The sequence below is a fragment of the Saccopteryx bilineata genome, chromosome 1 (genome assembly GCF_036850765.1).
Source record: "Saccopteryx bilineata isolate mSacBil1 chromosome 1, mSacBil1_pri_phased_curated, whole genome shotgun sequence".
Lineage (NCBI taxonomy): Eukaryota > Metazoa > Chordata > Mammalia > Chiroptera > Emballonuridae > Saccopteryx > Saccopteryx bilineata.
In genome coordinates, this window is record NC_089490.1 from 372088489 (window position 1) to 372112011 (window position 23523).

The 23523-nt window shown below is 37.5% G+C and overlaps 1 protein-coding gene across 1 annotated transcript in view; it reads left to right on the forward strand.

Moving 5' to 3' along the window:
• Positions 1-23523, forward strand: part of ANO3 (anoctamin 3) — a 251800-nt gene that overhangs the window by 113507 nt on the left and 114770 nt on the right. Inside the window, exon 5 of the mRNA XM_066251152.1 lies at positions 22945-23103. Coding sequence (XP_066107249.1) covers positions 22945-23103 — 159 coding nt within the window. The remainder of the gene's footprint in view (positions 1-22944; positions 23104-23523) is intronic.

Sequence of the window (23523 nt, forward strand, 5' to 3'; positions counted from 1 at the left end):
CCTGCACCGCTAATAACTCTAGTGGGTGATGGCACAACCCCACTGTGGAAATATAAAACTGTAGGATTTTCCACCCCTCATTCTGGTACACCCTGAACCAGCAGATCTGCTCCACGGGAGCTGCTGAGAACATAGCCTCAGACATTCTTCCCTAAAAAGTAAGTCACTGTTTTGGGAACCCCCAGTATTATGTATTCTTGATCTTATGTGTATTCCTATACTTAAAAAGATTAAAAGAACTCAACATTCTCTCTTGAAACAAGCTTTGTTTTCTGCCTAACTCAAATGAAATTAGATTAAACTATGCATTAATGTAGAGATTTATAATGGACTTTTCCTGTTATTTTACATAAACGTCACTTTCTTTGGGGTTCGGATGGAACTGACCATCTTTTCCTGCCCTAAGAGAGCCAATAGAATTCTTTATCTAGAATGACAGATACAGTTTTGGACAAGGTCCCCAACCAAACTGAATTTCACTCTGGGATATTCTCCCAAAAATATAAGGAGAGATGCTCCCTCCCTAAATATATGGCAGGGGGGGAGAGTTACTTTTAGAAAGAAGAAATGAGTAAACAAAAACAAACAGGAATAAAATTAAGAGATAGAGTAGAGATTTAATAGTGCAGATAGTGAGAATTATTAGCTCCCTTTTCATAATTTCCAAAACTTTCTATTCTGGAAGCTATCTAGCTCTATTTCTAGACTTTTTCGAAGTAGATAAACAGAAAAAGCCTTTTGGAGTTGGAAGGGCCAGTATGATTGTCTGACTTGCATTGAATTTCTGTCACTGGAACTGAAAAAGTCCTGATTAATAGAGATATCCATAGTATAGAATGGAATAAGTACAAGTTTTATTACAGTACATATAAAATTCCATGTCTGTGTGTCTGTATAATGTATTTCATACAATACATACATACATACAATATATATTATATATATGCATACACACATACATTTACATCTATATTTTGAGGAGAAAAGAGAAAGAGAAAGAAAATTCCGGACTTGATAATAGCTATTATCTCTATAAATACTTTCACTTTCTCTTTTGTATTGATCGTGCATTATTGGGAAAACACATGCAGAGTTGGGAAAAATAAAGAGAGTTGACAATGCCGTTACGAAGGAGCAAAGGGAGAGTGGGGACAATTGGAGGAGCAGCGTGAGCACAAGTACGGAGTCTGGACCAGATCATGTGTGTGCAGCAGCCGAGGCACTTAGAACTAAGTTCAATACAGATATTTTATATGTGTTTGTGGGAAATCTTCTTACTGAGAAATTATCTGTATATAAGGAAAGTTTATATATGCATATGAAGTTCCATTTATATTTATTTCTTGTATTGTCTAAAAATATAACATGTTTTTAAAAGGCATGTTTGCGCCTGACGTGGTGGTGGCACAGTGGGTAAAGTATCAGACTGGGATGCAGAGGACCCAGGTTCGAAACCCCGAGGTCACCAGCTTGAGTGCGGGCTTATCTGGTTTGAGCGAGGCTCACCAATGTGAGCCCAAGGTGGCTAGCTTGAGCAAGGGGTCACTCGCTCTGATGTAGCCCCCGGTCAAGGCACATATGAGAAAGCAATCAATGAGAAACTAAGGTGCTGCAGCAAAGAACAGGTGCTTCTCATCTCTCTCCCTTCCTGTCTGTCTGTCTCCATTTGTTCCTCTCTCTGTCTTTCTCTGTCTCTGTCACACAAAAAAAATAATTTTTGCATCAATAAAACAAATATTACTTAGGAAATTTATTTATTAAAAAATCATAAGGGGGATTAAGTGGTTAGAAGAGCATGTTTTTAGGATTCTTAAATAGAGATTGCTGGATTGACATTCTTTATAGTTGTGGTTATTTGTGTGGGGGGGTGGTGTCATTGATTTGGAAAGCAAGAGTTTCAAAAACTGTAAATCTTGCCATGTGTGTGTTTATAAATATAAAATTGTATTTTAGTTCTTAGGTAATCCATTCTTCCTTTGGTAACAAGGTGTTCAGGACAATACCTCCAAGAGATTGCTCATCCTGACATGAGACCTGGGAGTTAGCAGAAGTTCCTGGCCTTTCTGACACTTAAGCAAAATATTTTCATTAATGAATGCCAAGCAGTTATTTGTAAAAAGGAAAGGGATCCAGAGGCAAGGACAAGATTAAAGAAACTACTACTCTTTTCGAACCTTGGCCTTGGAATCTGTCACCTTTGTTCAACAGGGACCTAAAGTGGTTCTGGGTCAAAACAGGCAGACAAGAGGAGAGGCTTTTAGTGGAAAAAATAGCATGATCTAAATATATGTTGACTACTGTTATTAAGAATCATCTCTAATGCTGTGTGCTCCTGGTTCATCACTACCGAATGTCATTGCCACAGCCCTGCATGCCCGAACCTGATTTGCAAGGACTCTGGTGACTTTCAATTGTTTGGCTTCCAAAGTCTCCAAGAAATCAGTCATAACAACCTTCTAACACAGACACCAGTGCATTATATATTCCTGAGCCATGGTGCTCTTTAATACCAGGAGATTAAAAAGCAACTTCAAAATGGTAGCTCTCAAAAATGTCCTTGGAGAGCACATTATTTATCCTATTTAAACCTGCAGTCAGGAGACATCCTGCCTTGGAAGGACTGAGTTCCCAGAGACTGTTAGGAAATCCATGTTTTATTCTGCCTTTCCCCACATATGTCATTTGTTCCTTTGCATCTCCACCTTTATCCTATGCTTAAACCACTTTATTTTTTTTTTCTTTTGGTTGTGGAAAAAAGAATTACAAGAAATTCTGCGTTTTGACATAATTCATCCACATTGTCTTGACACCCAGATGGAAAGCAGGTGAATTTTAACCCTTCCTTCCCCTGTGGTCTCAGCCTGCATTTCCATTTCTGTCTTCTACCAAAGAGCACTAGACTTAGAGCAACCACACTTGACAATTTATAATTTTCTGGTTTTCTTAAAAAAAAACACACAAGAATATAAAAATTCAAAGCCAAAACACTTAACTATCTATACATTATTTATTAAATGGTAATGTATGCGGAGGATATTTAATTTGTCCTCATGTACAATTTAGTACTTCCCCTAAAATATTGTTTGCGAGGTCTAAAGCCAAAGGATGTCATCTCTAAATCGGTCCAAAAAAAGACAAGGGTTCCTCTGCTTTCCAGGTTCTCAGTCTAATCAGGAAAAGCAAAATGCATTATGAGCCATGAGCCACGGGCTGCGGCATAGGACTGAATTCTTCATCTAGAATTCAAATAGCGTTGGCCAAAATCAGGTTCTCCTTTTTCTTTTTTCCAGGTTCTCCTTGATTACCATTAGAATGAGACTAAGCCTTAGTGTTTAGTAATAAGTAAGGGAGCTGAAGTGTATGTATCTTTTTCTGTGTGTGTGTATGACAGTGACAGAAAGAGACAGAGATAGGGACAGATAGGGATAGATAGACAGGAAGGGAGAAAGATGAGAAGCATCAATTCTTCGTTGTGGCACCTTAGTTGCTCATTGATTGCTTTCTCACATGTGCCTTGATCGGGGCGCTACAGCAGAGCGAGGTACTCCTTGCTCAAGCCAGTGACCTTGGGCTCAAGCCAGCAACCTTGGGCTTAAGCTGGTGAACCTGGCTCAAACCAGAAGAGCCCATGTCAAGCTGGTGACCTCGGGATTTCAAACCAGGGTCCTCTGCATCCCAGTCCAGTGCTCTATCCACTGTTCCACTGCCTGGCAGGCAAGGTATATATATCTTTGACTTTATCTTAACTCTTCTGTGTCACTTCAAGAGTGAGTGTTCACAGATAGTTTTGCTCAAATGGTATGATGTCATATAATGCTTTTTTTCTTTATACTTTATATAGTTTATAGTTTTTTGTCTATTTTTTTTTTATGAACCTGACCTTATAGAGTTGTTCTGTTTCTATATTACTTGATTACTGGAACCTGTCTCTTCAGGAAAGCTACCTTTGCTCAGCCCCAATTCACATGATAACTCTCTATATTAAATTCAACAGTTGTCTCTTTAAATGTATAATCTAAAATGATTGTTATTTGCCAGACACTCATTTAGTACTTGTTTTATTAAAATACTCTGGCCCAGGTGGTGGTGGCATAGTGGATAGAGTGTCATTCTGGGACTCTGAAGTCCCAGGTTTGAAACTCCAAATTCGCCAGCCTGAGTTCAGGGTTGATGGTTTGAGTGCAGGATCATCGAAACGATGCCCAAAGATTTCTGGCTTGAAGCCCAAGGTCACCGGTTTAAAGCCCAAGGTCTCTCGCTTAAGTAAGAAGTCACTGACTTCGCTTGAACACCCGCCCCCCCCCCCCCCCCCGCCTCCCGGTCAAGGCACGAATGAAAAGCAATCAAGTAACAACTAAAGCAGGGGTCTCAAACTCGCGGCCTGCGGGACGCATGCGGCCCGCAGAAAAATTTTGTGCAGCCCGCAGACTAATCCACGAAGTTCAAAATATTTTGGATAAAATTAAGTAAGCCTAGGGGCCTACTTGTATTTTTCATTTCTCTAGCATCCTAGCTAGATATTAGCTTAGTTAACAGCAGTTGTGATGCGAACTACAGTTTCTGGTCATTTTGTGACACTGAGTAAACTGCATGTACGATTGTGCTTGTACTGATTTTTTTTTGTTTTCAACTGCAGTGAGAAAAGTGTTGCGTAACAGTTGCCTTTTGTAGACCTAGTGCAGCCCGCCGAACAAACAGCTGTGATCTTGCTCTGCGGCCCACATGCTGAGTTGAGTTTGAGACCCCTGAACTAAAGTGATTAGTTATGAGTTGATGCTTTTCATTTCTCTCTATTTCTCTCTCTAAAAAATGGAAACTCTTCTTTTATGCACATTTATTCCTTCCTCATTATATTTCCCGTTCAATGTATCATCATTTATAGTTACATCAATAAGTTCACTGCATTAATTGTGCACTAATTATTTTTAGATAAATCTACTCAGTTATCTCATTGTTGGATGTAAGCCTGTGTCTGTCATGTTCACTGTTTTCTCCTATACCTAAAATAGTAACCAAGACAGAACACTGTATCAATACTTATATATTCTCTATTGTTGAAAATGTTTGTCTCCCACTTATGAACGAGGAAGCCCATGAGCACAGAGGATAGTAAAATCCAGGTCCATATAGGGAGTTACAGGCAGATCCAGAATTCAAATCCAGATCTGTGTATTTCCAAACAATAAACATTTACTCCTAGACTGCACTGACTCTCGGACGATGGGAAGAGAAAACTAGGCTAAAGAAAAAAAGCACAATTTGCAGTATAGAATTGGTGAATAAACTTGTTTTTGTTTTTGTTTTTGTTTTCATTTTTCTGAAGCTGGAAACAGGGAGAGACAGTCAGACAGACTCCCGCATGCGCCCGACCGGGATCCACCCGGCACGCCCACCAGGGGCGATGCTCTGCCCATCAGGGGGCGATGCTCTGCCCATCCTGGGCGTCGCCATGTTGCAACCAGAGCCACTCTAGTGCCTGAGGCAGAGGCCACAGAGCCATCCCCAGTGCCCGGGTTATCTTTGCTCCAATGGAGCCTTGGTTGCGGGAGGGGAAGAGAGAGACAGAGAGGAAAGCGTGGCGGAGGGGTGGAGAAGCAAATGGGCGCTTCTCCTATGTGCCCTGGCCAGGAATCGAACCCGGGTCCTCCGCACACCAGGCCGACGCTCTACCGCTGAGCCAACCGGCCAGGGCCAATAAACTTGTTTTTGTTTATTGGTTTTTTTAAGTCTTTTTTAAAAATTTTTTTTTATTTTATTTATTCATTTTTAGAGAGGAGAGAGACAGAGAGGGAGAGAGAGGAGAGAGAGAGAGAGAGAGAGAGAGAGAGAGAGAGAGAGAGAGAGAAGGGGGAGGAGCTGGAAGCATCAACTCCCATATGTGCCTTGACTAGGCAAGCCCAGGGTTTCGAACCGGCAACCTCAGCATTTCCAGGTCAATGCTTTATCCACTGCGCCACCACAGGTCAGGCTGTTTATTGTTTTTATGGGTTTTTTTTTTTTTTTTTAGGTGAGAAGAGGGAAAATAGTGAGACAGACTCCTGCATGTACCTTAACTGGGATCCACCCAGCAACCCCATCTGGAGCCAGTGCTTCAGTACAAAGCTATTCTTAGTGCCTGAGGTTGATGCACCCCAATGGAGCTATCCTCAATGGCTGAGGCCATACTTAAACCAATTGAGCAACTGGCTGAGGAAGGGGAAGAGGGAGAGAAGGATGGGGAAGGAGAGTGGGAGAAGCAAATGGTTGCTTCTTTTGTGTGCCCTGACCAAGAATTGAACCCTGGGAGTCCATACACCAGGCTGACGCGCTATACACTGAGCCACTGGCCAGGTGATAAATAAGCTTGTGTGGTTCAAGCTGGAGCATACAGGACTTCACTTCGGTCCTCATTTTATTTTTCTAATTACTGTTCACCTCTCTATCTTCAATCATTTGAACAAGTGTCTGAGGCAATAAGCCCCCGCAAAAAAGAGATCTGTTAAATATAAATGGCTCTTTGTTTCTTTGGCATCTAGCTTAAAGTAGTCACACAGTAAGTACATTAGTGGTGTGAGTGAGTGTATGTGTGCGTATGTGTGTGTGTATGCACGCGCAGGCACTGCTGAGTTTTAATAATCTGGCTTTCATAAGATGTGATTTGTGTCCAGTTTTGGTTACTGACATTTTTTTTTTATTTTCTATGTGGGAGGATGCTTTATAAAGACTGCTCTGGGTAACTCCAGAGGCAATATTGACTAAAAAATAAGCAGTGATTTAATGGTCTTCCAAATCCATCACAGAATTACAACCTTGTGTTTCGCTTTTCAGCAGGAACGCATCGCAAATGGTTGGCATCAGTAAGTCAGCAGAGAGCCAATTTTTCTGCCTTTCAAGCAAATGTTCTGCCCATGCTCACCTTATGTTTTATTTTTCCTTTTTTTAATGATGAATTATCATCCTTTTTGCCAGCTTTAAAATAGCGCAGCCATTAAATAAAGATGCAGCTTTTACATGCTAAAAATCACAGGAGTTAGTCCAGCTCTGGGCCTGAGATCACTAACATCAGTCTTTAAAATGCATGTATCTTCTGTACTGGTCTCCATCCTTCCTCCTTCCTGGCTCGCAGTCCTCGGGGACTATAGCTCACTTGTTGAATGTCCAATGCCCAAAGCACAGCCACCTGGCCTTCTTAGGACATTTCCTTCTTCCCGTTCCAACATCAAAAGTCCTACCATCTTGTCTCAAGTCTTGCATCTGTCCAGGGAAAATAAACCCCAATTAGGCTTAATTTAAGCTAAGGTTTAATGGCTTGTTAGAGCCACATGTTTGCCAAAGCATAGTTTTCAAAATAATTTTTAAGCTACATAATAACAATTGAAACCATTTTTAGTAAACATGACTTTAATATGTTAAAAAAATACAAAACAAGCACACTAACAGGTTTTTCTTTAGTCTAAGCATTTTGACAAAGGCTTTTTTAAAGGAGGAGTGCAATCTAAAGAAAATAAATTAAATATGTGGTCTGTGGCTATGGCAAAATATGCATATATTAAAGTTTGAGAAATGGTGCCATATTGTACCTTGTCTAATCACTCTCCAGATGCCAGCTGTCATTAATCTAGTGTATACGAAGTCTGGCGTTCATGCTCGTTATTTTACCCACATCACAATTTCTTCAAGGAAGTAAATAAGGCTATTATTACCATTTTATAAATAATGGTGTAGAAACATTAAGTATTTGTGCACAGTAACACGAGATAAGAAGTAGAAATGGGTCATCAATTCTGGTGCCTCCACTACCAGTCACTGTCTCCACAAAATTAAAGAAATATAAATATCTTTACTAGTCTTGATTTCAACCATGAGGACTTGGGTGCTGGCTGTTCATAGTCTCCAAAAAGGAAAGATTAGTAGGTGAACAGGAAATGTTAGTTATCTTCACTAATGCCCCTTTTTCTTATTAATTCAATGGCTACACTGTTAGTTTAGCTGTGGGGCTTCAGACATGTTTAGAGGATTTGCTCTAAGAGATAAAGTCCATTCTGCCAAGGCTGGCTAAGAGCAGCTTAGTTACAGGGGCAGGTGTTCTTACAACTGGGAGGATTCTGAGACTGTCTGATCTAGAAGTTCTTAACCTGGTGTCCAGAAAGCTCTGTAAAACCCCCGCAAGAACTCCATGAACTTTTCTGAAATTGTGTGCAGTTATATGAATATGTGTGTACATGGGTTTTGTTTTTCTCGGTGTGGGATTAAGAACCACTGGTTTTGTCTTGTCCCATCCTTCTACAGTTTAAGATATTAAACAATCACCAGAGGCAAAGCCTCTACAGGTACAAATAGCCAAAACCATAATCTTATAGACACCCGAGGGGACTCCATACAGTTCATCGTTCTCTCAATCTCTTTATGAAATATCTAACTTTTAACAACAAGAGTAATTTTGGTACTGGATGGAAAGAACTAAGCTTCTGGTAAAACAAACAATAATATTACATTGTATATTTTCAATGCCAACTTTCCAGAGTTTCCAATGTGACGTGGTATATTTTTATAATCAGTAGATTATGTAGTCAATGAGATAAGATCCTTTGCTTTATGATTTTAACATTTTTTTTAAATTTTTAATTTTATCTTTTTTAGTGAGAGACAGACAGAAGGAAGATAAGAAGCATCAATTCTTTGTTGCTTACTCATGTATGCTTTTACCGGAGCCGGGGTGGGGGTGACACAGAGGAGGGCTACAGTAGAGCGAGTATCACTTTGCTCAAGCCAGCAACCTTGGGCTCAAGCCAGCAACTATGGGGCCATATCTGTGACCCCGTGCTCAAGCCAACAACCCTGTTCTCAAGCTGACAAGCCCGCTCTCAAGCCAGCAACCTCCGGGTTTTTAACCTGGGTGCTCTGTATCCGAGTCCAACACTCTATCCACTGTGCCACCGCCTGCCTGGTCAGGCAAAGTTGTTTGATTAATTCTTCTTCTTGCTTGGTTTTAAGACTTTCTGTGTTACTGACTGAGCTTTTAGGGAAAAGAAAAAAGGAATATAGGACTGCTGGGTCATGAAAACTAATTTTTTGCACATGTAAGGAACAGCCTAGAGCAGGAGTCCCCAAACTTTTTACACAGGGGGCCAGTTAACTGTCCCTCAGACTGTTGGAGGGCCAGACTATAAAAAAAAACTATGAACAAATCCCTATGCACACTGCACATATCTTATTTTAAAGTAAAAAACCAAAATGGGAACAAATACAATATTGAAAATAAAGAATAAGTAAATTTAAATCAACAAACTGACCAGTATTTCAATGGGAACTATGCTCCTCTCACTGACCACCAGTGAAAGAGGTGCCTCTTCTGGAAGTGGGGTGGGGACCGGATAAATGGCCTCAGGGGGCCACATGCGGCCCGCGGGCCGTAGTTTGGGGACCCCTGGCCTAGAGCCTATCTTTTCTGCAGGAGCCAATACATTTCTCACCAATATAAATACATCGTGGTGTGAAGGTTATGGGAGTCTTTATTTTCTAAGAAATAGGTATGAGTAGTGATAAATACCTAAGAGCCTAAGAATTTAAAATAGATTGCCTTAGAGCTACGTGAATTATCCTAATGTCCACATATGATCAAGGACATGGATGATAATAGTAGGCAGCTATTCAGTATGAGAAACTTGGGTACTCTAAACTGAAAGTCTGCCATTTCAAGTTACATATAACAGGGAGCCAGTCCTGTGTTTCAGAAATATTTTTCCCTGATCTGTATTTTTTACTTGATATTTTTATTTGCATTTGCAGAAATTAAATGAATTAAACACTATAAACTATAAAAATGGCCCACACACTATAGTTATTGCAATCAAAAACCTGTAAAAAGTAATTCTACAATTTTAATCATGGTCACTAAACAGTATACTGCCTTTCATCAACTATGCTTGTCCCTAAATTATTATTTAAAAAATGAAATATGGTAAAACAAGCTTATCTGAATCTGCCCTTGTAGAACTCGACCTTTCTGTGTTGAGCTTTACCTTCTTTTTGGGCATCTACCTGCCATTTATCTGTTAGTAACTCTGGAGCCAAAAGAAGGGAGTATCTTAATATTTCAAGTACACTTACTACTGTGTTATTCTAAAAATATCTTGGACAGACTGGGCTGTTTGGCTCACTCACCATTGTATACCTGGCACCCAGCACACAAGAGTGTGCTGATACAAAAGCTCACATTTGAAGGATGTCCTTAAGGGTAAAAGTGACCCAAGTGCTCAGATATGCAACTTACCTTTCTATTTCTGTTTTTTTTTTCTCTGCCATGGACTTGAGCTAGTAATTCTTCACTGTCTTGGAAATTCTTTAATAATTTTTAAGATTTTGCTTTGCATAATTTCTGCTTGTTCATGAGAAAGATTGATCTGAATAACTACAAATAGTGCTTCAATTTTTTTCTTTTTCTTTTTTTTTAAGGAATGTAATCATTGGATTTGTGAGAATACCACTATTTTAAATTAGTTTTCTTAAACACATGTTGGACATCATCAAGTGTCCCTTTATTATTAATACTCTTTTGTTTCTGTTATGAGAGCTCTGTGAAAGACAGTATGGCATTCATGTGTTGATGTTACAAGTCATTCCATTATGTTACAAGTAATTGATATGACATTTAAGCAGTGTTATTAATTTTTTCAAACTTTGTACTAAGTTCATTTTCTCAAAACGCCTTTACAATAAAAATGTCATTTAATTTTGTATTGCATTTAAAATTTGATTCTTCTCAAAACTTTTCATTTTCAAACTTTCAGTAAATTCTGAAATATATATGTGTGTGTGTGTGTGTGTTTTGGGTTTTTTGGGGTGTTTTTTTTTTTTGTATTTCCCACTGACTACAGCAGAGCACAAATAACTTCAGGTTGGCTTTAAGTAGAGTTTATGTGAAAAGTGGTCTTACGAAGTGATATGGAATTTGACAGTGTTCATATTTCTTCACACATAAGCCCTAATGGGATCATTTGTTTCTAATAATGCCCTTTAGACCTAGATTTTTTTTTCTGAATCACCAATGATCTGTTATGTCCAGTTTAATATCTCTGATAAGCTTGTTTCACCATATTTCATTTCTTTTTTGTATTTTTCTGAAGTTGGAACAGGGAGGCAGTCAGACAGATTCTCGCATGTGCCTGACCGGGATCCATCCGGCATGCCCACCAGGGGGCGATGCTCTGCCCATCTGGTGATGCTCTGTTGCAACCAGAGCCATTGTAGCGCCTGAGGCAGAGGCCATGGAGCCATCCTCAGCACCTGGGCCAACTTTTTGCTCCAATGGAGCCTTGGCTGTGGGAGGGGAAGAGAGAGACAGAGAGGAGGGAGAGGGGGAAGGGTAGAGAAGCAGATGGGCATTTTTCCTGTGTCCCCTGGCCAGGAATCGAACCCGGAACTCCTGCATGCCAGGCTGACACTCTCCCACTGAGCCAACCGGCCAGGGCCACCATATTTCATTTTTTAATGATGATTTAGGTACAAGTATAGTTGACAGAAGGCAATACACTGATTAGTGGTTGTGATTAAAATTGGAGTTTTACTTTTTAAAGGTCTTTAATTGCAATAACTCTAGTGTGTGTGTGTCATTTTTATGTTTTACAGTGTTTAAAATTCATTTAATTTTTAAAATACTCATGCAAAGTTGTTGTTCTCATGATACATCTAATGCCATAATACAGGTGAGAAAACTGAGGCTTAAGTTATAAGTAAGATTTTAACTGCTAAACAAATACACAATCCCAGACCGTTTATTTCAAAGGTCAACAGCAATGCTGATCTTTTAAATTATTGTTATTATGAGTGTATTTCAGCAAATCAAAAACTGTATTATAAGACTATATTATCTTTAAAAAGGTATGCCCAACACTGAGCTGTACTGGGTCTGAATTACTTACCATATTTGTTTCTAAATAATTTATCTTAGAGAAAAGTGAAGACTCCTATGTAACAATCCTTGATCCTTTTCTTTAGTTTGTCTCAACAGAATTAACTGCTGTTCTGATTTTGCTGATGTTTTCTTATGAATATTTTTATACTTTTACTATGTATGATATATCCTTAAATGATCTGGAGCATTGTTTAGCAGGTTTTTAAACAATGAAGAATATGTAATGTATCTTACATTGCTATTTAAAAAGTTAAACAACTCTTTAAGCAATGGCTACTTAAGCAGACACATCATATTCCATAGTATGATTGCAACCCAAATGGCATTAGATGTATCTCCACAATTTATTCACTTTCTGTATGATTTGAAGTTTTATTTGTTTCTTTTTCTCTTCTATTACAGATAATGCAACAATCTTTTTTCTCTCATTTAATGTCTATTAATATATCACATTTTTTCTATTAGATTATTTGCTTTATTGATTCAGAATAGTGTATATATATTCTGGAGATTAATCCTATATTAGTTGTATTTATGAAAAATATATTCTTGTTAAAGCTACCTTTTACATTTTTTGTGACATATTTTAGTGTACAGAAGTTTTATTTGAATGTAGTCATATTTATCAGTTTTACCTGTATTGCTCTTTGCTGCTTTTATTTTCACATTAAGAACAAATACATAAACAAAACTACTTCTTTATCAAAGTCATAAAAACATCCTCTTATATGTTATTACAAAAGCTTAAATTTTTCTTTTCATATTTATCTTTAGTTCTCTTTCATTTTTGTGTGTATTGTGTTTATTTTTCACACGATAATATTTGATTTTCTTCATTCCACTAATTTAATTATAGTACATATTATCCATAAAATCATATATACATGTCCCTGGCTGGATAGCTTGGTTGGTTAGAGCATCATCCTGAAACACAGAGGTTGCTGGTTTGATCCCTGGCCAGGGCACATACAGAAACAGATTGATGTTCTTATCTCTCTTTCTTCCTTTCTCATTAAAATGAATAAATAAAAAAAATTTTAAATGTCATATGTATGTGGGGTTTTTTCTGAGGTCTCTGTTTTATTTTTTCTATTGTCTATTATTGCATGAATATCTTGCATGCAACATATTACTATAGAATTGTAATAAATATTGTTATTTTAAAGGATAAGCCCATTTATATAGTTTTACAAAAATTTTCCTTTCAAAGCACTTTGATCTTCCATATAAATATTAGAATTGGCTTGTTAAGTTGCATATATATACTTAAAACAGTTGAGATTTTAAATTATATTAGCTTTATAAGATGAAAATGATATTTATAAAATGAATTTTCCTGTGATGAATAGATGTTTTTACATGTATTGTAGGCAGATTTATCCATCTTTTTTTTTATGTTCTGTTTATAAACTATTTATCTACTCCTATATTAGCTTCAAGAAGCAATATTTTGTGCATTTCACAATTAATTATCTTTTATTGATTTTAGAGCTTTATTGAGATAAAATTCACATTATATAATTCATCTCCTATTTAAAGTATACAATTCAGTATGTTTTAATATATTTGTAAGATTATGCAACTATCACCATAAAATATTTTGTCTCCCCATAAAGAACCCTGTACCCATCAGCAAATTCCTGCACCCACAGTTAATTTCTATTCCACTCACCTCTTCTTCTGAGATATAACTAATCTCTATTCTTTCTCTGTTTCTTTGCCTATTATTAAATTTCATATAAATGTATCATTGAAGGTCTACAGTGATTGGCTTCTTGAATCTAGTATTGTAATTTTTTTTTTTTGTATTTTTCTGAAGCTGGAAACGGGGAGAGACAGTCAGACAGACTCCCGCATGCGCCCGACTGGGATCCACCCGGCACGCCCACCAGGGGTGACTCTCTGCCCACCAGGGGGCGATGCTCTGCCCCTCTGGGGCGTCGCTCTGCTGCGACCAGAGCCACTCTAGCGCCTGGGGCAGAGGCCAAGGAGCCATCCCCAGTGCCCGGGCCATCTCTGCTCCAATGGAGCCTTGGCTGCAGGAGGGGAAGAGAGAGACAGAGAGGAAGGAGGGGGGGTGGAGAAGCAAATGGGCACTTCTCCCATGTGCCCTGGCCGGGAATCGAACCTGGGTCCCCCGCACGCCAGGCCGACGCTCTACCATTGAGCCAACCGGCCAGGGCCTATTATTGTAATATTTTTAAGGTTCAGCTATGTTGTATTTAAGAATGTTTATGTTGTAAGAGAATATTTAATTCCCTTTTAGTCCCAAATAATATTCTGTTGTAAGCTATTCACATATTTATGTGCTCATAGGTATTATAGTTTCTTTTTTTTTTACTGTTATGAATAATGCTATTATGAATGTTCATATTCAAGTTTTTATGTGGGTATATGTTTTCATTTCTCCTGAATATCTACATGGGAATCTCCTATGTGGTCATCTTGCTGACATCATTTTCAAATTTTATGGTTGGCAGTAAATACTATCAATTATTTTCATTGTATACCTATGAGTTAAATTGATGATATGGTGAGTATATTTAACATAAATAATTGCCAAACTATTTTTCAAACCTTCTGCACCATTTTACATCTTGACTAGTACTGTGTAAGGGTTCAGTTTCTCCACATTCTTTCCCATGATAGCTTATTTTGTCTTTTTTATTATAGTCATCATAACGGGTGAGAAATGGTATCTCGTTGTTTTGACTTGTATTTTCCCTTATGATTTTCATTATCTTGAGAAACGTTGAATGTGTTTTTTGGTCACTTGTGTATCTTTTTGCTGAAATCTCTATTCAAACCTTTACTTATTTTTACTTGAGTTACAGTATTTGTGTTTTTTATTGTTTGTATATTGTGGATATAGTCCCTTATCAGATATGTGGTTTTTAAATAGTTCTTCCATTCTGGGTTTGCCTTTTCACTTTACTGATGTTTACTGATGGTTCTTTTTTTTTTTCAGCACAGACATGATTGATTTTTACATAGTCCTAATTATCTGTTTTGGTTTTTTGTTTGTGTTACTTGTACTATTGGTGTTGTATCTGAAATTATTACCAAATTCAGGGTCGCAAATATTTACTTAGGTTATGTTACCTTAATAATTTGATAGTTTTTCTATTACATTTAAGTATATGATTCATTTTCAGTACATTTTTTGTGCATGGTTTAAGTAGGGATTCAACTTCTGTTGCATATGGATATACAATTGCACGCAACTTTGTTGAAAAGACAGTTTTTCCTTTGAATTTACATAATCCTTTTGCTGAAAGTCAATTGGCTATTTGAATAAAGAATTGATGTTTATATAAAGTCTAGAGGAGTCAAATTAAAAATTTTATACGAGTATCTAGTTTATCCGAAATAGAATAATTTAATAAAGAGGCCATATTAGCTTTTAGTATTTTCTAGTTTTCATTGAATTTTATTTCTATAGAGTATTACCTATATGTGTTTTAATTTTAAATGTTTAAATGTTTGTTTTACTATGTTATTTTTGTTACTGATTTTTAGATCCTACCCAGGGCAGCTACCATATCAACTTGCCTCCATGTTCTGTGGTTGTCTACCTCTTTTTTTCATACCTGGAAACTAGAATTTTATATATTTTTTCTGCTAATTCTTCTATGAATTTTATAATGTCTATGTTTTGTTTGATCATTAATTTTTAGGTGTTTCACTGTGTAAGGCTTTCAAAGTGTTATTTGCCACATTGCTGGAATCACAACTTGCCTTCATTTTTCATACCTTACTTCTCAAACATGGTGCTAAATTTTAGAAGGAGGATTTTGCATCTCTACATTCTCCCTTTCTGACTTTATCTCATTGGTCAACAAAGAGTGCCCCATTGCAAAGCATGTGCTGCGTATTCCAGTCGGTTTGTGAAATTTGATAACATTGAATTAGATCGGAGACTACTATTTATTTTGGAAGAAGAGAAGCCCTTGTCTCCTATTTTCTTCTTCATGCTGTTAAAGGTGGTTAGTCATGTAGGAGTAAAACAGATTTCAATTGTCATCTACAGTTTTCCCTGAGAAGGCCTTTGGAGTACTTCAGAGGGTGAATTCCACTGCCAGAAATTTCTGTGAGCATCATTCTGTACAGAAATAAAAACCCCAACCAAAGTTACATGAATGATTTGAGAGATATTAGAAAACAGCCTCTTGGAGAAACATTTAGGAAAGAGAAGAGCATGTGGAATGTCGGAGCCACAAGGGCCTTTACTTGTAACAGCATCCCCACTTTTGTTTTATGGTAGGGGAACCAAGCAACGGGGAGGAAATGCCAGTTGTCTAAGGACACTTCAGCAGGGACAGAACGAGGAGTAAAATCCAGATCCCATTAGTTTTCTTTTTTTCTTTTGTATTTCCTCTATTGTAACATTTTCTCTGGCTGGTAAGTTATCCCTCAGGAGTTCCAGTGAGGATGTTAGTGAAAGAGACCTTAAGCCTTCCTTCCCTCATATAGTATTTCATAAGATTCCTTTTAAAAATTGAATGTTTTAATGTTTTAAACCAGTTCTTTAATTTTATCTTGCTGTGACAGACAGACACATTTAGGATGGCCTGAATGATTCCTACTCCTTGGTATTCAGGCTGACTTTCTTTACTTAGCAGCTCAGTCATTTTTAAAGCTCTTAAAATTTTAATATGATTTAAAAATAAATGATGAAACTCTGAATGCTGTGTAGTTATCAAGCAATAAGAAGAACAGGCATCTTAAGTCTTATTCGTTTCCAAATGTCTCCCTCCCTCTCAAAGTCTTCTTCCTGGAAGAGTGAAACTAAAGAGTTAGATGGAGGTCAAGGTTGTCATGAAGTCTGCAATGTCTCTGGCACTTCGGTGTATATGCTCTTCTGAAGCTATCACTTGGAGCAGACAGACAGCTTTGTCCCATTGATTACATGTCCTGGGAGCAGGTGAGGCTGCTGAATGCATTTGCACCTGCCTCCCCTGCATTTGCAAAAGCATAAACAGTCAGAGAGAAGAGGCACAGCCCAGCTTCTTCAAGACCTCTTTCCTTAATCTGCAGGTTATACAGAGCCACACAGCTTGCTCGACCACTCAGTGTCAAGTACAAAAGGAGATGAGGCAAATCCTTATGGGATTCCCAGATGGACCAAGTTGCTCTTTGGTTACAACCAGACAAGAAGCTTTCTGTCTGATTTTGGAAGATTGCTTTTAGCCCACCTTGTTACGCCACTGAAAGAGCAATCAACCAGCAAATTTGCTCTGCCCCGTGTCTACCATTATCCTGCCTGGCCTCAGAGGGAGCCCTCTGTGGTTCCATGACAAGGCACTGTTTGGGTTCCCTTGGTGATATATTATTTTGTGAATCTGAAAACAGTTTTATTTTTCAGAGTCAGTGTAGCATTCATTGCCTGTTAAATAGTAAGCCAATCACATTATGGAGGACTTGTTGACAAGATACCGTAAGCTCTCTGAGAGAAAATGAAATCAATACCTTATTAATTGTAAGTTGATTGAATTCCACAGTCAGTAATAAGTTTTAATCAGCAGCATACCATGCTTAGGATATATGAAGACATAATACAGAATAAGAGTCAGCAATAGTTGATAATGTAGAGAATGTAAAGACCTTTCTATTTTAAAGCATGTCTCAATTTCAGCATCTGTGAAATGGAAGAAATAGAACTTATCTCTCAGTTTTTGTGAGCACGAAATGTGTTAGTGTATGCAAAATATGTTGAAAAGTACTTGATTCTGCTCAGTTTATGTTATTATTTTTTTAGATACTATTTCATCAGTTATTATTTTTTTAAATAACAGTTTTCTTTGCCAAATTATAATAGGAATTGAAGTACAATCACGTAGAGCTTCTGCTGGAGGATTAGAGAACTCCAGGGTTAATGACAAGATGATTTGTATTTCTGTGTGGCCTAGAGGTGGGGTTGATTATCTGTTAAGTATGCCATAAAACCAGCCAGGTTATTCTCAGCAGTGAAGGCCACCCATGTATAGCACTGAAATCATATATATTATATATATTTCAGAAGGCTCATAATTAAATATGATTTGCATAGGAAAATTTTCATAGTAATTACTTTTCTGATATATTTGAAGTTAAACTAGATACATTCAAATATATATTATAGAGATTATTATGCTAAGTGATATATGCCAGCCAGAGAAAGACAAATATCATATGATCTCACTTACATGTGAAATCTAATGAATGAAGTGAACTGAGGAACGGAATAGAGGAAGAAGCGGGATCACAGGGAGTAGAGGGACAGCTGTCAGAGGGAAGGGGGATGAGGGGATGGGATCAGAGAAGGTGAAGGGATTAGTGAAATCCTATATACATAACACAGAGATACAGATAGCAGGATAGCAAGTCCAGAGGGATGGGGGGAGGAAGTTATATTGAGTGGGACACTTGAATCCATGTTAACACAATAAATTAAAATTAATAATAATTAAAAAAAATTAAATGAAAAAGACAAATATATATGCAGTAATATACCTTTTTATTCCCTAGGACACATAGAAAATTAAAACATTCTCTTTTTTTTTTTTTTTTTTTCATTTTTCTGAAGCTGGAAACAGGGAGAGACAGTCAGACAGACTCCCGCATGCGCCCGACTGGTATCCTCCCTGCACGCCCACCAGGGGCGATGTTCTGCCCACCAGGGGGAGATGCTCTGCCTATCCTGGGCGTCGCCATGTTGCGACCAGAGCCACTCTAGCGCCTGGGGCAGAGGCCACAGAGCCATCCCCAGCGCCCGGGCCATCTTTGCTCCAATGGAGCCTCGGCTGCGGGAGGGGAAGAGAGAGACAGAGAGGGAAAGCGCGGCGGAGGGGTGGAGAAGCAAATGGGCGCTTCTCCTGTGTGCCCTGGCCGGGAATCGAACCCGGGTCCTCCGCACGCTAGGCCGACGCTCTACCGCTGAGCCAACCGGCCAGGGCACATTCTTCTCTTATAATTACTATTTTATAATGAAAAATATCTTTGAGAAAAGAGCAAAATTTTAATTAACTCGATAGCATTTATTAAATTTCAGCCACCTGTGGAATCTGTCCTGATCCATGGGATAGGATGAGTTTTCTGTTTGTTTTTAATAAGATTGTTTTTGTTGTTGTATATATGTGATTTTCTCGACAAAACTTCATGTTTTCCTAAAATGAAAAAAATTGAAAAGCTTCTTTTTCTTTCTATAATAGCAAGCTATTTTGAGAAATGATTTTAACTTAAAAAAAATATTGTTACTTATTAGGGTTGTTTATATTTTTCTCTAATTAAGGAATGTAAGGCTAGAATTTCTGGGTAAAACATGGCATCAGACTGACAGTGTCTAGACTGCTATTTCCAAGTTTCCCTTAACGATTGCCAAAAGAAGATACAGAAACACAAAAACAAACACCACTGTAGGAAACTAATAAAAAGGATTGTCATTATTTGAAGGTTTGGCAGGACAGGATTCATAAACACAAGCCAGGGACACAGACCCTGGGCCTTATTAGCTGAAACCAGTGTAATGGCTACAGAGAATACAGAGGACGGGTGGACTGATCTGGCCCATTGTTAGTCCTCATCACAATGCCTCAGAGCCACACACTCGAGGAAAGTAAGCATCCACAGCCTTGCTCATCAGCAGCAGTCTTCTGAGCACGCCAGAATCATGTACTGCTCTTTCCTCCCAGCCTCACATGTGCCTAAGTCCAAACAGACACAGAAATACCCTGTAAAGCCTGACCTGTGGTGGTGCAGTGGATAACACATTGACCTGGAAATGCTGAGGTCGCCGGTTCGAAACCCTGGGCTTCCTGGTCAAGGCACATATGGGAATTGAGGCTTCCAGCTCCTCCTCCTTCTCTCTCTACCTCTCTCTCTCCTCTCTAAAAATGAATAAAGAAAAACAGAAGTTTAAAAAAAAAAGAAAGAAAAGAAATACCCTGTAAATGAGCATGGCACTAATTAGTTGCATTCTGAATACCAACATTTGGATAAAAGGAGTATTGTGTGTGAGAGCAGATATACTGACAGCACCTGAAACCTATGCATATTGGAAAGAGTGTAGTTTTCATGCTATATGCTATGATAAAATAACTCATTTTTTAAAAGCATAGACTAGAAATCAATCAAGAAGCTCCATCTGTACAGAACCATGTTCTATGACATCTCATAAGACACCAGAAATTGGTTCAAGGTTTGTACACAATAAGCTCTACTCTAAGTTAAGATCAACAAATTGCTAAAGTTGAAAATAATCATTTTCTGTGAATCAGCAATCTATTTCTCCTAGGTATAGACCTAATAGAAATACATGCATATGTGTACTGCAAAATATGTATACAGATGAATGTTTATTATAGCTTTATTTGTAGTAGCTAATATATAATCTCAACAATTGAAGAGTTGGTGAATGAACTATGAATATTCCACAAATATATTTTTAATGGGTAACTGTTTTGTAAGATTCAATGTTTCCATGTATAGAAACGTCTATTGCTACAGGGTACTGGAACAATTGGATAAGCACATAGAACTAATTAATAAAGTGTGACCCCTACCACACATCTTGTGCAACAAAATCAATTCCAGTTGACTTTGTGTAAAGTTTAGCCATGGACAGATATTTGAAATATAGATACATATGAATGTCAGAGGACTTATCCTGAATGTCTGTAGATAAATCATTAGGAAAGTTATCAGTAATCATAAAGTGCAAAATTCAGTCCCAATAAATTATGACTAAGCACCATGCCACCAATATAGCAAAAAATAATATATAAATTAAAAAAAGACTGGAGAAGTTATGAAGCAGGAGAAATTTAAGTGGTACTGGTAGAGATTTAAATTGACGTAGTGTGTTTGGCATTATCTACTAAAGTTGAAAGTGAGCATTTACTGCCTGACTAAGCCACTTCAAAACCCCGAGATCACCAGCTTGAGCACGGTTCAACAGCTTGAGTGCAGGATCGCTGGCTTGAGCGTGGGATCATGGACATGATCCTTTGGTCGCTGGCTTGAATCCTAAGGTCACTAGCTTGAAGTCCAAGGTCGCTGGCTTGAGCCCAAGGTTGCTGGCTTGAGCAAGGGGTCACTTGCTCTGCTGTAGCCCCCAGTCAAGACACATATGAGAAAGCAATCATTGAACAACTAAGGTGCTGCAACGAAGAATTGATGCTTCTCATCTCTCTTCCTTCCTGTCTGTCTGTCCTTATCTATCCCTCTCTCTGTTTCTCTCAGTCTCTGCTCCCCCAAAAGAAAGTACATAAGTATATTCTGTGAATTCGCAATTTTTGTCCTAATTTACAGACCTGATAGAAATGAATGCACAATGGACAAGTGTATTGTGAGATACTCACATGAAAGTTCATTCTAACTATATTTGTAATAGCCAAGACTATAAACAGACCAAATAACCACTATTAGTGGAAAGCATACATAAGTTTTGTTGTACTTATATGTATTATAACAGCAAAAGAATAAACTACAAATATATAAAAATTAGGAAAGGATTTCACATTCATAATATTACATGAAAGCAGCCAGACACAAATATTATTTCTTACATGTTTCCATTTACATAAAGCCTGATGACAGACAGGACTAAATATAGTGTTAAAGGGTATATCCTTTGATGATAAAAATAAGAAAAGCCAAAATGTAGGCTTATGATTACCTTGGGGAGGGGAGATGTGCCAGGCATTCAGATGGAAGGGATGTCGGTGAAGTTCCATTTCTTTTATTTATTTGTTTATTTTGAATAACCAACTGAAGGCTAGCTAAAATGAAATGTTGCTTTTATTTTTCTTTTAATTTGTTGATTTAGTTGAGAGAGAGAGAGAGAGAGAGAGAGAGAGAGGAAGGGAGATACATAGAGAAAGAAGCATTAATTTTTTTGTTCCATTTATTTATGGATTCATTGATTGATTCTTATATGTGCTGAGACCAGGGGTCAAATCACAACCTTGTTGCATCCATATAACACTCTAACTAATTTAACTACCTGCCCAGGGCTGCAAAGTTTCATTTGTTAAGTAGAAATTGTCAGATAGGTCTCCAAATGTTAGGAAATTTTTGAATCTCGAGAATGTCTTTATGGGAAAAATAGAATAGAGAGTTGGTGCAGATGTTTAAGTAGTTTCATGTAAAATATAGAACAAAATGGCCAACATATATAAGAGCTAAGAACCTGCAGTCAAATTGGATTAAAGTCCTGGCTCTTCAGTCATCTCCTGCAATATACTAGTTCAATCTCTACTCTTCGAAGACAATCAAGAAAATCTGATGATCAATAAGGCTGATTTTATTAAAGTTACAACAAATAAGGATACCACTTGGATAGTCTTAGTAGTGTTTGAAAAGGGGAAGTTAGGGAAGAGTTTTCAAACAGTTCCAGGACCTGGGCTGAGAGGTTTAAGGTAAGTCTCACAAGGCAGAAATTTGATAGTGAATTTGTTCGGAGTCTGAAAAAGAGTTGAAGTGGGCAGGCATAGCAAGGTAAACAAAGTAAGATGTTTTAGTTGGATTCCGGTCTCCTGTCCTGGGAATAAATACTTCTTGGAGCAAGCAGCTCAGGAATTACTGTGTGACTTAGTGTTTTTGAGGTGTAGGGAAATAGCACCTGGTCTGAATGTTGTTTAATACAGACAATAATGTTTGCTTCAGTACTTATGTTTTTTAAGCCATATTATCTTTAACTTTAAAATGCAAACTGTGAGTATTAAATAAAATAAAAAATATAAAGCAGTGTGTCTGGGCCTGATTTTGAATAATACCCAGCCGATACCATTTCTACAAGGCTGTGTTGAATAAAATGTACATTTTGATGCTAGCATCAGAGAACCCATGTTCTAGTATTAGATTGCTCCATTTCAAATCTTGTTCCATTACTTTCTAGCTGTCTCCTGCAGTAGATTGCAAATTTTAAAAATCATTTTCCATATCTTATAAATGGAATGTAAAAACACATTTTTTTTAAATACTGGACTGCCAGTATCTGAACAGAAGTGACTGAAACCCTATCAGTGTGCTTGCCTAACCCAGATTGTTAATAGTCATTGTTTTATTTGCAGAATGACATGAATTACATAGCATCTAGTGGACTTCTATTCAAAGATGGCAAAAAGCGGATTGATTACATCCTGGTTTATAGAAAGTCAAATATACAGTATGACAAAAGAAACACATTTGAAAAGAACCTCCGAGCAGAAGGCTTGATGTTGGAAAAGGAGGTAGGTGTTTTAGTGATATTAATTATGTGATATAATATGTTGGAAGAGAGACAATGTTTTATGTTTCAGTATGGACAGTGCATAGCATATGGCTTCATAAAATGTAGTTATTTTCTCCCAAATGTAAAAGAAATATATACTATGTATATAGCCCCACTTAAAATGTATTCCATTTTACTCTGTATATTTCTGTAAATTTAAATATTTTTCAAAGTACATAACCATTTTTACAATTTTTAAAATTAAAGAAGGAATAATTATATCCCTATAAACAACAAAATCCTATTAAAAGAAAAACAAAATGTCTATAGAGTTTGCCAAACTGTTAATGTTTGGTTTTTTTTTTTAATTTTTATTTTATTTATTCATTTTAGAGAGGAGAGAGAGAGGGAGAGATACAGAGAGAGAGGAGAGAGAGAG